At 41.6% G+C, this 18,287-nt stretch overlaps 1 protein-coding gene and 1 pseudogene across 9 annotated transcripts in view; both read right to left on the minus strand.

Annotated features, from left to right (window-relative positions):
- Nucleotides 1-7,845, minus strand: part of ABI1 (abl interactor 1) — a 111,343-nt gene extending 103,498 nt beyond the window's left edge. For 2 of the 9 annotated variants that reach the window (XM_043965707.1, XM_043965703.1), the window contains exon 1: nt 7,540-7,841. In XM_043965707.1, coding sequence (XP_043821642.1) covers nt 7,540-7,656 — 117 coding nt within the window. In that variant the 5' untranslated portion in view covers nt 7,657-7,841. Of the gene's footprint in view, nt 1-7,539 lie in introns of all 9 variants that reach the window. The other 7 variants (XM_043965701.1, XM_043965700.1, XM_043965704.1 and 4 more) reach the window with 7 other exon arrangements.
- A 2,206-nt stretch (nt 7,846-10,051) lies between these two features.
- LOC122730167 lies at nt 10,052-10,169 on the minus strand (annotated as a pseudogene).
- Nucleotides 10,170-18,287: the final 8,118 nt, after the last annotated feature.

The following is an 18,287-nucleotide window of genomic DNA, read 5'->3' on the forward strand; positions in this document are numbered from 1 at the left end:
AAAGGATTCATGAATTTCTCTGAAGTTCAAATAAATTTAGTATTACACTTTCTTATAATTCAATAGGTAGGGGCAGCTAGGTGGCACAGTGGATAGAGCACCAGCCCTGGAGTCAGGAGGACCTGAGTTCAAATCCTGCCTCAGACACTTAACGCATACTAGCTGTGTGACCCTAGGCAAGTCACTTAACCCCAATTGCCTTACCCCCCCCAAAAAATTCAATAGGTAACATAAATCGTTGCAAACTTTTCTTTTGCAATTTCCTTCATGAATATCACTGTTAGTAGGAAGCCAATTTCTGTTAAAGAAAATGAGTATTATTTTATTCTACTAATGGAAGACATAAACAAGAACCTGAGTTAAAAAGACTTTGGCTTTGATAACATACTGTCAGTAGTACTAACAAATCTGTCTCCTTAGTAAACAGGAGACATACTGTTCAAACCACTAGGAAAGTTACCTTCTCCAAAAAAAATCACTACTGTTTTTTCTAGTCAATCAGTAGCCCTCCTATAAGTAGTTTGAGATCACGCACCATGTGTTCCCTATACTGTATAAAGCCACACTTTTTAAATATATTTTCATATACCTTGACTATACTGAAAATTATTTCATTCAACGTAATAAGTACCTAATGGGGCAAGGCAATGAGAGGTGCAAAGTGCTACTAAGGTTTATTTTTTCTTTCTGGTAAAAGCATATCAACAAACACTACAAAAAGAAAAATTCCACTAAGTTCTGGGATTTTTTTCCCTTTACCAAAGCCTCAAAAGTGCCCCTAAATTACAGTTTAACTTGTTCCTGTTTTTACCTCTTCTTCTCTCATCAGCAGTATTTTATGTACTTTACAGGAATATATTTGCATATTCTTCTCAATGTCCCTTCAGTTTCTTTTTCTTCATAATAGTAAGATTCTTTCCTTCAGGACACATCTTGGGCTTTTAACTCATGAATGCCTAATATTAAGTCTAAAATTTCACTGAAGTTATAGAGGAGGGTTTCTTCAAAGTCAGATCACAGCACAAATGACACATGAAAGAGTCATTTTCCACTCCAAGAAGTGTTAACATACTCCGGAGATTAAATCAGCAGAGAAAAGCATGAGAAAATATGATTTAAGTGTTCTCATGATTAAGAGAATATTTTAGTAATTATTTTTTTTAAAGATTCTCACCAAAAGCATGACAAAATCCTATAGTAGAGCCAAAATTATCAGAAAAATGCTAAAAAAAAAGTTAATGAAATCTAATTAAATCTTTAAAAAATTTAAATATACTTTAGGTCCAAAGAAAAAAGATACTTATTTCTAGATTGAATACAAATTTCAAATAGCATATTGTCAAATGAAATATCAAGTCATTTGACTGGGCATAGAAGAGTACCATTTATGAAAACACAAGAATTACCTCATTAGGCCAGATCCATGATCTACCCAACCCTACAATCTGTCTGACAATCACAAAAAATGTGTTAATTTAGAAATTCATTTGTGAACCAGTCACTCAAAGAAAAGAGTTAAACTTTTGTATTTCTATGTCTACTATATTGGATCTCAATGGAAGAGAGTTGCACTCTGGAGTCAAAAAATCTGAGTTAGTATCTTAGCCCTCCTCAAGCCCCACCCCCCCAATTTCCTCATTTGTACATTGAGTTGGTTGAAGTAGATAGACTCATAGATCCTATGATCTTAGAATAATGGATAATTTAAGCTGCCAGCCTGGCAGAATGGAGAACCTAGTCTTGGGTTCAATTCCATCTCAGAAACCTACTAGCTTTGTGACCATGGGCAAAGTCATATAACTTTTCTGGACTTCAGTTTACCTTTTTGTAAAAGAAAGATCATTGCTATAGTAACCACCTAATAGTTCCTGTGAAGTTCAAATGAAAGAACATATGTAAGGAGCTTTACAAACTGTGGAATATAAATGTAAGTTGTTATTACATGTTGGGTAATGTACCATTTCCTTTTTATTTGCCCCAAGCTACCTTCAAGGGATATCCCTCTGCTTTCCCAAAGTTCCTAATATGGTAATATACCTTCTGATAAAACTAGACCAAGGGTTCTTACCCTCTTTTTGTGTCATGGACCCCTTTGGCAATCTGGTGACAGACCTCTTCTCAAAATCATGTAATAAAATAAAATACAAAGAATTACAAAAGAAACTAACTATAATGAAATACAGTTATCAAAATAGTTTTTGATAACAAGTTCAGGCCCCAGATTAAGAACCTTGGATATAGTTCTCCAGTTCCATCAGGTTTAAGATCGGAAATGCATAAGCCATAGAATTCCATGGACCATTATTCCATGGTTTTGTATAAAAGTAGGGCAGTGCTTTCAGATATTTTTCCCATGACTTCTTTTTTGATGGAGCTCAGTATTTTATTTATCTCTATCAATTCTTCTACAAAGGTCTCTGATGCAAGCTGTGAACCAGAAATCAAGCAGCTGCCCAAAAAATGAAGGACTCAAATAAGGTTGTTAATAGTATCTAATGATAACTGCTACAATTCAACATCTCACACATGAAAATAAGGTGCCACCTTTTGGTAGTACTTAATGATTCACTAATTTAACATTTTTTTAAATGTACATCGCTGCTACAATGAAGGTGATAACCAAGTTTAAACAATAATTTGTGGAATTTATGCACAAACCATAATATAGACTAATAAATGGTAAGGATACTAGCAAGTTGCCCAACAAAGTGTTATGTGAGGAGGGAGGGAGATCATTTCAAGCATTAAGAATAGCACAAGAAAGGCACAAAAACTGTCAGGAAAACAGTGTAAGTTCAGATGCAGAGTTCTAATATACTTTAAGTACAAACTCTGTTTCAGCAGTTTGGCTGGAAGAAAGCACATGGAAGTTAGCATTATAAAGAAGACAGCAAAGGTAAGATGACATGTTATTATGAATGGCCCTGAATGAACTCAAAGGTGTTTCAAGTATACATAATGATTAACAGGGAATCAAGTAAGACTGGGAAGTGAAATGGCCAGACCTGTACCAAAGAAATATTGGTTTATAAGCTATGCAAAAGACAGAGAAAGGAAAAAGAAAACAGAAGCAGTAAGAGTAAGACTTGTTGGCCTACAAATGACTAGACTCGAGGGATGGAAGAGCAACAGCAAAAGGAAAGATGCATGCCACATTATAGAAATGGAGCTTGGTAACTGATGAGAAGGGAGAAACAGGAAGGAAGCAAAGATCATTCAGGCCAATTCAGTCTGGCTACACTTGAGAGGATAAGCCAAAATGGAGACTCTAACATCCTTTTTCACCTGTATCATACAGACTTTCCAACATACTTTAACATCATCTTCTAATAACCACTATACCAGCAAATTATTTCAGACACCGGTTTCTCAGACAGCAGACAGTGAATTCCATGATACTTAGGTGCAGGAGATTGTAAAGTCATTTCCAGTCTTACAATCCAAACTGTGACTATGCAGCCATATTTTCACTACAATGAATTCACAGGACATAAAGTTATAGAAAACTGCTCTAAAAACTAATCTGCCCCACAAACACATGGGCATTTACAAGGAAGTCTAACTGAAGTGCAGTAGAATCAGAATCTGGGAGTGGAGAGGGACCTTAGAGGTCATCTTGTCCAACCCTTATTCTAATTCCCAAATCTCTGACAAGTGGTCATTCTACTTCTCTTTTAAGACCTGAAATGAAAAGCTCATGACAATACAAGGTAGTCCATACCATTTTCTAACAGCTCTGTTAGGAAGTTCTTCCTCATACTTTTTACCGAAATATTTTGCCTTCCCATAACATCTATCCATTGCTTCTAATTCTCTCTCTCTCTTTCTCTCTCTCTCTCTCTCTTGGTGAGGTAATTGGGGTTAAGTGACTTGCCCAGGGTCACACAGCTAGTAAGTGTGAAGTGTCTGAGGCTGGATTTTCACTCAGGTCCTCCTGACTCCAGGGCCAGTGCACCACCCACTTTGCCACCTAGCTGCCCCAGTTCTAATTCTCTTGAGAGCCAAGAGGCCTAAATATAATTCTGTTCTTTCAAGTGACAGTACTTCAAATATTTGAAGGCACTGATGAATTCCCTAAATTCTCTTCAGGCTAAATATCTCTGGTATGTTCAACATTACCCAATCTGTAAAAAGGGTCAAACCTGCATTCAAGTTACCATGTAAAAAACCATAAGGCTTCGGCTCAAATTCACCTCAGGACATACAATGTTTCTTTCAAAGAATTGTATAGGGGCAGCTAGGAGGCACAGTGGATAGAGTACCGGCCCTGGAGTTAGGAGGACCTGAGTTCAAATCTAGCCTCAGGCACTTAACACTTACTAGCTGTGTGACCTTGGGCAAGTCACTTAACCCCAACTGCCTCACACACACAAAAAAAGATTGTATAGCAGCACATCATCATTACCCTATTCCAAGATATTTGTTTACATAGTGCATTGGTTCCTAACATTAGAAAGCACACTAAAGGGGCAGTTAGGTGGCACAGTGGATAGAGCACCGGCCCTGAAGTCAGGAGTACCTGAGTTCAAATCCGGCCTCAGACACTTAACACTTACTAGCTGTGTGACCCTGGGCAAGTCACTTAACCCCAATTGCCTCACTAAAAAAAAAAAAAAAAAGAAAAGAAAGCACACTAAAGGTACACAGAAAGGTCACAGAAGAAGCTCAAAAAAAAAAAAGTCATTCTCCAACATTTAGGTCAAACACAGGAGAGAACATTAATAAGAACCTCATGCAGCCAAAGCAATGACAAGAACAGCAGTGGTGATACCTTCTACCAATACCACTAACACCACATTCACTCTCTACATACTCTGGAGGGCAGGATGGGTTAAGGAACTGGGCACAAGCAGAGTCTTAAAAGGTAAAGGGCTAGGGCAGCTAAGTGGCGCAATGGATAGAGCACCAGCCCTGGAGTCAGGAGGACCTGAGTTCAAATCCGGCCTCAGACACTTAACACTTACTAGCTGTGTGACCCTGGGCAAGTCACTTAACCCCAATTGCCTCACCAAAAAAAAAAAAAAAGGTAAAGGGCTATATTCTGATAACCACTGTTACATGCACCTGGTGTTATTTTTTAAATATATGATTTACTGGTGCTCAACTGATAAAATGAAAAAAGTTTGGGAATCACTAATGGGATTCTTAGCTTTCTGGTTTTACGAGGGAGAGTAAGTATAGAACATGAGGCAACTTACGTTAATAGAGGACACTACCTGTAGAGTTTAAATTGCTTCCAAGTTTTGCAATAGAAAAACAAAAAACAACTACACTGACAAAGAAAAAAAAACTAGACAGGTTAAAACATGCATTAACATACCACGTAACTGCCATATTTCCCAACATATAAAACCAAATGGAACCTCCCCTTTTTGAAATACCTATCTAACAGACTTTAGAAATAGGCTTTTACAAGATTCAAATAAGGTATTTTATATTCTGACTTATAAGATCCTTCCAATTTTCGGGGCAGCTAGGTGGCGCAGTGGATAAAGCACCAGCCCTGGAGTCAGGAGGACCTGAGTTCAAATCTGACCTCAGACACTTAACACTAGCTGTTTGACCCTGGGCAAGTCACTTAACTCCAACTGCCTCACCAAAAAAACCCCAAAAAGATCCTTCCAATTTTCACCTGAATTTTCAAGGCTTGGCTTTGTATCAACAGTTCACTGTGTATTTTTCATTTTGATGAACTACAAAATTATTTGTTAGTTTGCAAAATGAACTTTTTTTTTAAATCCATGTTATCAACGATTAAAAATAATTATTAATAATCTTTGCACAATGTCTAGCATATAATAGGGGCTTACTAAATGCTGAAATGAATATGAAAATTGAGAAAGGTTCTAAATATTTACAAAAGCAACTACTCATTCTGGTTAGTTTTAAGGAGAGATAAAGTAGAGGAAAAGCAATATTGGAACTACATTCGATTTCCAAAAATTTTCTCTATACCTCCTCATTATTGAGGTAACCCAAACCTTGAAGAAGCCCTTATCCCCTATGACTATCCAGTATTTAGGGAACTCCTTACCATATGTTTAATATGAAGTGCCTCATGTAATGTATCAGCAGCGTCCACCACAATTTGTCCATTATTTCCACATCCTAAAAATTTACAGCTGAGTTGTGAGAAATGCATTCCCATCTAAACTCAGTTCAAAACCATTAGCTGACAAGCACTGATAACAATTCTCCAGACATTCTCTAGGTTTCATAACTATATTAGTACATGACTTTTACATTATTAGAAAAGGTGTCCCAAAAGTCTTAGTACAGTTCTGACTCTTGGCACACCCAGAAAGTGTGTATATATGTAGGCATATAGGTGTGTATAGATATGTTTGTGTCTCTTTTTACACACATACATGTGAATGTAAATATGTACATATATATTGTTTTCTGCTCCAGAGACACTTTTTAATCATCCTAACCCTAACCCTCAGTTGGAAGGAAAGGAAAATGCGCTCAGAAAACAGGAAACCCAACAGAAAGAAGAGGCTCTAAGTTCCAGATAAATTCGGGAGTTTTAAGAACTTTTTTATTTGTGATGGAGCCGGGAGAAGAGCGGTCATTCAAGGCATCTCTCCAGTGGTTAAAAATAATTCACCACGAATAATTCTACCCGATCACCCCAACCACCCTCCCGCACAAGACGCTTAAGCAAAGAGCGGAAGTGAAACCGATGATGGGGGGGAAAACCAGCCGGGAAACCGGGGAGCCCGAGGCCAAGTCCGGGGGTCAAGGGGGCCCATTCACTCTCTCTCCCCGTCCAGAGCCCTCCCCCAAAGGCCCTTCTCCCCGGCGAGGTGACTCATGACAAATAAAAAAATAAAATAGAATACAAGGCACACCCTCTGGGGCGAGCTGACATAATCCACCCCCCTCCCTCCTCGCTCACCCCACCCTCTCTCCGACAGTCACACTCACACTTACACACACTCTAGAACACACATACACATGCAATGACACACGTACAACCACACACAAACACGCACGCACGTACATACAGTCTCACATAGTCTCACACATACATACAATCACACATACAACCACAACCACACAACCATACATACATACATACATACAACCACACACACATCCATACGATCACACACACGCTCACCCCCCGCTGCCTCAGTTTCCCTCCCCGTGCCCCCGGTCCTCCGGACCCGGGGGGCCACGGGCTCACTTCGGGCGAGGCGCGCCGGGCGGCAGCAGCGCCGGTGGCGGGGGCTGCAGCAGCCGGAGCCCGAGCCCGAGCCCGAGCCCGAGCCCGAGCGCGCGGCGGGTGTCAGCGGGGCAGCCCCGCAGCCCGGCGGGAGGGCGGGCGGAGAGCCAGGCGGCGGCGGGTCCCCTCCGGGCGCTCGCCCATTTTCTCGCTCTCCCCCTTCTCTTCCCACCCCAGCCCACTTCCTGTAGTGGAGTCCGGGCGGGGGGCGGCGGGAGGGCGGCAGCGCCGGTCCCCGGGGCCGGGGGCCGGGCCCGGCAGCCGGGCGGGGGCCGCCTCTCCCCTTCCCTCTCCCCTCCCCCTCTCACCTGTATGTAGTTGTTCTCACAGTAGTCCGCCACCCGGGTCAGGTTCTGGTAACTCTCGATCAGCGCCCTCTTGCCGGACGGGATCTCTTCCTCTAGGAGCATCTGCAGCTCTGCCATTTTCCACCCCTCCGCATCGCTTCCTCTCCCCTTCCAGAGACAGCGAGCGGCGGCAGCGAAGCGGCGGTGCCCGAGCCTCAGAGCCTCCGAGCCTCACAGCCCGGATACAAGCCGCCTACCCGCCCTCCCGCCTGGTATTGTGGGACATCACCTCCTCCTCTTCCTCCTCCTCACCCCCACCCGCCGCGGCCTCGCTCTCGCGACGCGCGAGCTTTCGGCTTCCCCTTACCCCCCCCTCAACCCCCGCGGCTTCTGGACTGGGAGATTGGGTTTTCTCTTTTTGCATTGCCTTCTGGGAGTTGTAGTCTTCCCTTCCCACCACCCCACCCCAGGGACTTTCCCCGGATGACAACTGCGCACGCGCGCGAGCTACCGGCGGGAGAGAAAGAAGGGAAGTGTGGAGGTGAGAGGAAGGAGGAAGGAGCGTGGTGACTTTATGTGCGAGCCCGCCGAGGGGCCTGCCTGCCTGCCAGCAGGTGGCACCTGAGAGGGCGAGAGCGGGGCGTACTCTTAACCACCACAGGCAGAATCCGAGAAGAGAGACGCGGATGGGCGTGCCTTGACCTTAACCTTGCCCTTCCTCCGGCTTCGGGGAAAGGGGCCCTTCTCCGGGAGACACAAAGCAGCCTCCTCCCTCTGCCCAGCCGAGCCCCAGCGCCCCTTCCCCTTCTCTTGGGAGCACGTTGCTCCTCCAATCCCTCAGTGCTTGGCACGTAGTAGGCGCTTAATAAATGCATATCTCCTCTCTCCCTCTCTTTTAATCGTCTCCTCCGCGGGGACGGGACCAGGGCGCTCCCTACACGTTTGCTGCCCCAGATGCAATGACTGCAAACTAATTTGGAAACTAGTTTGAGCTCGTATTTAATTCCGACTCACGTAATACCGGCAATTGGCAGGTGAACGAGCATTTGTTAAGAGCCCACCTATGTGCCAGGAAATTGTAGCACGCGGCACTTGAATGGGGAATTCACTAATTGGCGAGCATTTATTGAGCTCTTGCTGTGTACGAAGAACAGGCTCGGGAGATGGGGGTACTATAAGTAAAACATTAAAACTTCCCTCCGGGAAACCTGGTCTCCTTAGTCACAAGGAATTACATTGCTTCTTGCATTTGAGGGAAAACTTGCAGTTTTCACCCGTATTAATAATAACTAGCATTTATATAGCACTTTAAAGTTGGCAAAGTGCTTTTCAAATACTATGTTTTCATCCTTACGGCAACTTTGAGGCGTGTGGTTCCTAGATAGGCAGCTTAAGTGACTTGCCCAGGTAATGTGACCCTGGACGAGTCACTTAACCTCTGTTGGCCTCAGTTTTCTCATCTGTAAAATAGAAATATTATGACACCAACCTCCCAGAGTTGTTATGAGGATCAAATGAGATAATATTTGTAGATGCTATATAAATGCTAGCCAGTAGCAGTAAGTATTTGAGGTCACTTTTGAATTTGAGTCTTCTTTGAATCCAGGTCTATAGCTCTTGTCCTAAGACGCAGCTAGGTGACAATGTGGATAGAGCATTGGCCCTGGAGTCAGGAACACCTCAGACATTTACTAACTGTGTGACCATGGGCAAGTCATTTAACCCCAATTGTCTTAAACATGGGGGCCATCTCCAGTCCTCCAGATGTATATCTTGCCACTGGACCCAGATAGCTCTAGAGGAGAAAGTGAGGTTGGTGACCTCGTACAGCCCTCCCTCACTCAAATCCAATTCACTGCAAGTCATGACATCACCCCAATGTCAAGGTCATCTTCAAGAAGGAAGGACAAACAACAATAGTTCTTCCCATTGTGCCACCTACCTGAACTTCAATAAAATGGGCATTTTCATATCCGCAGTAGAAGACAGAAAGACTGCATGAAAGTGCAGATCTCTATTATGTACTGCTTGCTTTTCTTTTTTTTAATACCCCATGAGATGTTTTTGTGGTAATCCTTATTGGGTTTGTTTGTTTGTTTGTTTTTTGTTTTGTTTTTAGTGAGGCAGTTGGGGCTAAGTGACTTGCCCAGGGTCACACAGCTAGTAAGTGTTAAGTGTCTGAGGCCAGATTTGAACTCAGGTCTTCCTGACTCCAGGGCTGGTGCTCTATCCACTGCGCCACCTAGCTGCCCCTTGCTTTTCTTTTTAATAAATTCAACCATACCTTTTTCAAAGCTGTTATATTTGTGCTTTCTGGCCTTCTTTACAATATAAAGCTCAGAGCTGTTTTGATATGGAAACTTCCCTCCACTGGTTTGGGGGGGGGGGGGAGTCAATTGGGTTAAGTGACTTGCCTAGGGTCACACAGCTAGTAAGTGTCAAGTGTCTGAGGCTGGTTCTGAACTCAGGTCCTCCTGACTCCAAGGCTGGTACTCTATCCACTGCACCACCTAGCTGCCCCATTTTTTTTTTAAGCCTACAGCACCCGGTATTCCCAGGTGGTCTCCCAACCAGGTACTAACCAGGCCCGACCTTGCTTAGCTTCCTAGATCACATGAGATTGGCCCGATCAGGGTGGTATAACCATAGACCCTCCACTGATTATTAAGCCAATAAATCCATAAATGGATTATTTTCCAATTCATATTTAATCATATTGTGCACATAATTTTAAAGTAGTTTAATATGAGTTATATTGGTTATATCCTATACATCTTGGCCTCTTTAGGAATAAAGGCTAGACCTGTGATTTCACTAGTATACCCAATCACCCAGGTGAGGAAACTCCTTCCATCAATGCTGGTTAAGCAGTTATAGTTTTTTGAGAGTTGCCTGGGTAGAACTGCACAGCAAAAAAAAAAAAAAAAGTATTTAAATATAATGGTGTATTTGAACAATGTAATTTTTTACAATACCGATTAAGAAAAATTTCTCACTTGTCTACAGGGCATTGCCATTTTCAAAGTGCCTTTTCTTATATCTCATTTAATCTTCATAGTAGCTCTCTAAGGAGAGCAGAACAGGTTTGAGAATCCCCATTTTAAAAAGAAGAAACTGAGACTCAGAGAAATAACTCGGTCAATTAGAAGCTAAGTGATTTATCCAGGTTGACACATTAAGAGGCAAAACCAGAAATGGAACCCAATTTTCAGGTTCTGAATCCACTCCTTCTTCCACTAATCGATGCTACAAGCACTTGCAATATGTAAAAAATACGATCCGTTAGAGCATTCAATCTGTAGTCATGGTGCCGTTATTTTCCAAGCTCCAGGTCAACAAATATCATCCAACAGAATATTTTTTTTATTGACCTATAGGGCAACAGGATCGAATATTCTAAATCAGATCTAAAATGTTGAGGTGGATAATCATCAGGCCTTTAGTGAGTCTCCCAACTTTAAGGGACTCTGAATGAATCTCCTACAACTAGATTAGTGCCTCTTTCTGGGAAAGGAGGGAGGGGTTAAAACCTGAAGCTATGGAGCATAGTTTTTATAGATTCCAAAATTTAAAAGCTTATATGCTATAAAACTCATAATTGTAGAACCATATTCTAACAATTTGAGCTAACTGTGCCAGATTCTTTAAAATGTATAGCAATGATAATAATAGCTAGCCTTTTTTATAGTACTTTAAGGTGTGAAGAGTACTTCTCACATTTTATCTCCTTTTATCCTCACAATAAGCTCTAGAGGTAGATGGTCTTATTAGCCCCCTTTTACAGATGAGGAAACTGAGGCAGACAGAAGTTAATTGAGTTGCCAAGGGTCATTCAGGTAGTAAGCACCTGAAGCACTATATTAACATAGAAATATTATTACTTATTATTGTCATAGCATCTTAGAATCTTAATAACTGGAAGAGATGTTCCCAATTATCTAGTCTGGCCTCTTAATTCAGAGTCCCTTCCTTGGCATTCCTAATAAAGGATCATTCAACATTCTCTTGAACACTTTTTTTTTTTTTGGTGTGAGGCAATTGGGGTTAAGTGACTTGCCCAGGGTCACACAGCTAGTAAGTGTCAAGTGTCTGAGGCTGGATTTGAACTCAGGTCCTGAATCCAGGGCCAGTGCACTGTGCCACTCTTGAACACTTTTTGACAGAAGACCATCAGTCCTCTGCTTAAATATTTGTGGAGCACCTGGCACATAGTAAGTGCTATATAAATGTTAGCTATTATTATTTATTATTATTATTTACAATGCCAGAGAACTCACTACTTCACAAAGGAGCCCCATTCCATTTCTGATTGTTAGAAGCTTCTTACTCCTATTGTACTAAAATCTGCTTCTCTTATCATTTCAACCATTCGGCCTAGTTCCACCCTTATAAATGATGCATATTTAGTCTTCCACTTAACAGCCCTGTGATATATCCTGCATACATATATCCTTATATATGGATATATTCTCTTCAACAAGTTAAAAATACACAATTCCTTCCACTATTGCTTATGTGATGTGGTTTTCAGATTCTGGTCATATTCCTTCAGGCATATGTCAATGACCCCAGAACTGAATCCGGTTTTCCAAATGTGATCTTACTACCGAAGAATACAGCAGAACTATCACCCTTCTTTTTTCTGAAGACACCCTTAGGTACTGCAGAATCTGTTATCTCCCATATTTTCTCCTTGGATACTAATCCCAGGCTGTCTGAATCTTCCTGTCCAATGTGATTACTGTTAGTGTCTTTCAATAAATATATGAAGAGTCCACCCAAAGTACTGAATGCCTTTTCTAGGAATTTTAATTTTGTGTGACCACCTGTAGAACACACGAGCTGTTTTAACAAATCTAACTTTCTCTTTTTTTGTTTGTTTGTTTGGTTTTTGCAGGGCAACGAGGGTTAAGTGACTTGCCCAGGGTCACACAGCTAGTAAATGTCAAGTATCTGAGGTCGGATTTGAACCCAGGTACTCCTGAATCCAGGGCTGGTGCCTTACCACTTCGCCATCTAGCTGCCCCCCAAATCTAACTTTCTAACAATTAGATGTCAGCACTTTTTGAGATTGCCTTAAAATGCAATGGAGCTCCTTGTGAAGTGTGATATTTATTCCTTAGCATTGTTTTCCCTTGCTCTTGCTATGTGACTGGCTCATTTCCTTTTCTAGTCTTACATATGCTTGATGATATCTCTTTTTGAAATTTGAAATTTTTTTTGAAAATTTGCTTTGACATCTTTTGTTTTTATATCATCCTCATTTCTCAAATTTCTGCTTCCACCACTGAAAATTTTTTCTTGTTTGTAGATTCAGTTGTGTCTAACTCTTCATGACCCCGTTTGAAGTTTTCTTGGCAAAAATACTGGAGTGGTTTGTAATTTCCTTCTCCAGCTCATTTTACAGATGAGGAAACTGAGGCAAATAGGGATAAGTGATTTGCCCAGGATCACACAACTAGGAAATGTCTGAGGCCAGATTTGAACTCAGGAAGAGGATTCTTCCTGAATACAAGGCTGGGCATTCTATTCCCTGTGCCACCTAGCTGCCACATCTCTTGTAACAAAGATTAAAAAGAATAGGGGTAGGGGGGGCAGCTAGGTGGCTCAGTGGATAAAGCATCGGCCCTGGATTCAGGAGGACCTGAGTTCAAATCCAGCCTCAGACACTTGACACTACCTGTGTGACCCTGGGCAAGTCACTTAACCCTCATTGCTCCACCACAAAAAAAAAAAAAAAAAAGAATAGAGGTAGGAGGGAAGGAAACAGTTCAGCAAAACTACAAGGGAGAGAGGGAGGCATGGTATCTTGGCATAATGTCTCTTCGTTAATAAGCACAGGTATCGTACTGATGCAGCTTTCTGTTTCCAGGTGAAAAGGTAGAGGGAGAGGCAGCAGAGAATACCGTCCTTTACAATTACGTTGTCATCATGCACATTGTTTTCCTGCTTCTACTGATTTCACTCTGCCTCAGTCAGGTTTCCACAGGGTTTTTCTTGTTCATTATTTCTTATGGTACCATCACATTCATGTTGCACAATTTGGTTAGTCATTCCCCAATCGATGAGCATCCTCTATGTTTCCAGTTATCTACTGCTACAAAAAGTAACGCTGGAAATAATTTGGTGTATATTGGACCTCATGTTTATTGACTGATCAATTTGATCCCCTCGGGGAGCCACTGTAGGCTCTCGGGCAAAAGTTATGGAAACTTTAGCCTCTCTCTTTTTGTTTGGCACAATCCCAAATTGCTTTCCAGAATGGTTGGACCAATTACAACTCTACTAACAGTGCATTAGTATTCTTGTCTTTCCACAAATGCTCCAGTACTGACTATTCCCAACCCTCCCCCGCTTTTAGTTACTTTTGCCAGTGTGCTGGGTGTAAAGTTAAATCTCAGATTTTTTAAAATTTACATTTCTCTCATTAATGATTTGGAACACTTTTTCATATTATTAATAGCTTGCAGTTCTTTTGAGAACTGTTTTTTCATATTGTTTGACCACTTGATGATTTTTGTTTTTACGTTTCTTGCATATTAACTGTCATTGGTCATTTGCTTCAGGCTTCTTACACTATCCATAGCTTCTCCATTTCTCTTTGAGTTACCTGCAATTTTGATTCTTTTGAAATCCTGAGGCTTCATGTTTTGCAGCCTTATAGCATTACCCAGAGAATACTGATGATAAAACAATGCACTCTTTGTGTCAGAAAGCAACTTGGACTCATTGAAAGTATGCAATTTCTAAAATGCAATACAACCCATTTTCTCACCCCGTTTCATTCATGGAATTTGTATCCCAGCCACTAGCACAGTGCTTGTCACATAGTAGGCACCTATCCAAGTCAGGGGGTGTTTAATTTTAAGAAGAGAACATTTTAAGGGGCAGCTAGGTGTCGCAGTGGATAAAGCACCGGCCCTGGAGTCAGGAGTACCTGAGTTCAAATCCGGCCTCAGACACTTAACACTTACTAGCTGTGTGACCCTGGGCAAGCCACTTAACCCCAATTGCCTCACTAAAAAAAAAAAAAAAAAATTAGAACTGTCCAAGAATCGTGTCCTTCCTCAGTGGGTAGTGAGTTCCCTAACTCTACCATACCTGTCTTCACTCAGTGATTGCTTCCTAGGTAAGTCCTGGGAGTAGGGTGTAGCAATCTTTTCTTTTACAGATTGAACTAGACAGCCTACGGGGTCTCTTCCAACTCTGACATTCTGCAACTGTACAATCACCCTTCTTCTATAGAAGCCCAGGGCTTCTTAAACTGTTTCCATTCCCAACCTGTTTTTTGCCCAAGAAATTTTTATGTGACCTCGGATATATAGGTATATGAAATTGGGATATATGACCTTTTACTGTTGCCAAATTTTTCACAACCCCCACATTCAGTTACACGACCCCATATGGGGTCACAACCCACAGTTTAAGAAGCTAGATTCGAGCCTAATGGCAGAATTTTCCATCAGCCTTCCCAGATCTTCCTGAATCTTCATTCTGTCATCCTACATATTAACTAAACTGCCCAGCTTTGTGGCATCTGCCTTTGGCTACTTCTCAAACTGGTTGATGGGAATACTAGTTGATCTTGACCTTAATCTAAGTGAGTATTTAATGATTTCCTCTAAAATAGGAGCTATTGAAAAGAGAGATCTATCCCTAACTTTATCCCCACTAAGTTTAGTCTTCACTGCTGCTTGCCAAAATGCCGACTTCCTGAAAAAATCTGGGATGATATCCAGGGAATGTGGTTGAAATGTTGCTATCATTCTTACTGATAAACATCTACAAAATAAGTGCTCTGCATTTTCCCTGGTATAATACTTTGACCATAAATCCATCTTAACCAAATAAGATCGGAGACTTTATATCAACATTTACTTCAGAATGACTGTATTATGGTGCTCTCTGGGTTTTGCCCTATCTATAAAAAGATTATTTTTCTTACTTCTAATGACCTAACATGCAGCCTTTCTATACAGTAGATTAAGAGCTGGGATTGAAGTAAGGAGGACCTAGTTTCCAGTCCCAGCTCTGACACATACTGGCTGTGTGACTCTGGGTGAGTGATTTAAGGTCTCTGTGCCAGAGGCAGTTCTCTGGTACCATCAGTTGCAAAGCAGGTACTAATTTGCATCAGTGGACTAAGTTTCCATGCCAGAAATTCTCCAAATGAATAAAATCACAGATCCTTGACAAAAGGCATTAAATTTTTTTTCAAAAAGCCTGCAGAAAAATTTTAAATTTCATAACAAAGTAAACAAACATTTTCAAAAACAAACTTGCCATTTTTAGATACCATTAACTTTAAATAAATTTAAAAGAACGTTCCTGACATATCATGTTGAGTGATATAGCATCAGTAACATTTATTTGTAGAGGACCTTAACCTTTTGCAAAACTCTTTCCTAACAGCCACCTGTGTGGCAAAATGGTTTCAGTGAAATGGAAGTAATGATGAGTATACAGTGTAGGAAGACTGAAAAGGTGAGGAGAGGGAGTTATGAAGGACTTTCAATGTCAAACAGAAAATTGTAGTTTTGATCCTGGAGGTGATAGGGAGCCACTGAAGTTTATTAAGAAGGGGAGGGGGCAGCTAGATGGCACAGTGGTTAAAGCGCTGGCCCTGGATTCAAGAGGACCTGAGTTCAAATCCAGCCTCAGACACTTAACACTTACTAGCTGTGTGACCCTGGGCAAGTCACTTAACCCCCATTGCCCCACAAACCCCCCCCAAAAAAAACCAAAACAAACAAAAAGAAGGGGAATGACATGATCAGACCTTAGGAAAATCACTTTCTTTGCTGACTGGAGGCTGGATCAGGATGGTGAGAGACTTGAGAAAGGCAGACCCACAAGCTGGCTGTTGCAATAATGCAGGTGTGAGGAGATGAGGGCCTGCACAGGAGGATGACAGTGTCTGAGGAGAGAAGAGGGCAGATTCCAGAGGTACTGAAAAAGTGAAATAAATCCTAACATTTTGACAAAGTCCCACAGGCATTATGTGTGAGCCTGGAACCCAGGTCTTTCTGGCTACTACACTACAGCTGCCTCTCGAAATCACAGCTGTTCCTTCTCCTCCTCCTTCTCCTCCTCCTTCTTCATTAGCTCCTGTCCCAAAAAAGTCTGTACCATACATTTCTGCTCTTAGGTTTATACTATTGTGTCTGATCTATTATTGCCTCTAACATTAATCTGGTATTTCCAAGTAAATGGGAAGTTGAGTATACAAACTGGCTGGAATATAGGGACTTGAATGCATTCAAAAGACTTTTTAAAAAATTTATCTTATGCTATTTTCAGGGCACTGTACTAGTTTTATCTACAAATCTGTCGGGGGGATGGTCCCTGCCTTTTGGGAACTTCTGTTCTAGGGAGCGGAGGGCATGCACCTTATACACAAGTGAGTAGATACTAAAGCACAATAAACATCTCTATCAAGAGCACAGGTTTGACCAGGTCACTGTCCTGGTCAAGAAACTCCATTGGTGACCTATTACTTATAAAATCAAATACAAACTGCCCAGTTTGTCACAACTGGACTCCAGAGTGCCTTTCTAGTCTTGTCCTATGTTCCTCACCTTCACAAACCCTTTGGTTCAGGCAAACCGGCCCTCTTGCTATTGCTGAAATACATCTCCTCCATCTGTCTCTGAGCCTCTTCATAGTGTTAAGGGCTAAAATTCTAGCTAAACTGTCTAAAACATTTAATGAGTGGTCACCAATAAATTATAAGCTTTAGCAAGAGTTAGACTTTTAAGCATTTATTAAGGAGAATAAGAATTTGGTAAAGAGAGAGAAAGGCCTAGATTCCTATCTATTAAAGGGAAAGCACATTTCTAGCTCCACTCTCCACCAGAGTCCAAAGGAAAAAAAGAGTGAGACGGAGCACCAGTCTCTTCCTTCCTCCTCCCACTAGCCCAAGTCACTTCCTGATGCCAAAGAAAAGACTCCTGGTCTTGCCCTCAAAGACCTTCGCTTCATGGGTGGAACTCTTCTACAGTAAGTCTCCAGCAGGTGGCGTCATTCCAGTCGTTACAATAGTCTGTGTCCTGGATGCCTAGGATGTCTGGCCTGCTCCCCTCTGCCTTTTAGAATCCCTATTTCCCTTTAAAGCTCAACTTAGATGTCACCTCCTACCTGAGGCTTTCTTGATCTCCTCAGCCACTAGTGTCTTCCTTCTAAATCACCTTGTACTTATTTTCCTAATATTTTGTATATATTCTATACTTTTATGTTTATATGTACATATTGTCTTGCTTTAAGGAATGGAAGCTTCTTGGGGTCAGACACTGTTTCATCTTTGTCTCCAGCATCTAACATAGTGATACTTTGTAGTGACCTACATAGTAGATGTTTTTAAAATGTTTGTTGGTTTATTCAAAGATTGAATACATTGTAATTTCAGGGGACAGAGAGAGAGAATGCTAATGATGAGTGCTAACAGGGAGGGATAAGATAGGCCTGCTTCAAATTGGAGGCAGCAGGGGGCCCCAAGTTAATGTATAATTGAAATGAATCCTGTTTCTTCATTACCCCTCATGGTGCCACCTCTCAGCATGGAGAACATAGGCGATGCAGCTGGGCATTCCCCACTTGTTATCATCCATTTTAATGCTAATGCCTTTTACTTCATCTCCACAAGTTGAAATCTAACTCAACCTTTAAGGCCAGGTTCATATAGTACTTCTTCCAGGAAGTTTCCCTGGATTCTGGATTCCCCGCCCCCCCCCACCCCCCCCCCCCCAGCCAGAAGTGATCTCTTCTTCCTC

Source organism: Dromiciops gliroides, chromosome 5 (assembly GCF_019393635.1).
Source record: "Dromiciops gliroides isolate mDroGli1 chromosome 5, mDroGli1.pri, whole genome shotgun sequence".
Lineage (NCBI taxonomy): Eukaryota > Metazoa > Chordata > Mammalia > Microbiotheria > Microbiotheriidae > Dromiciops > Dromiciops gliroides.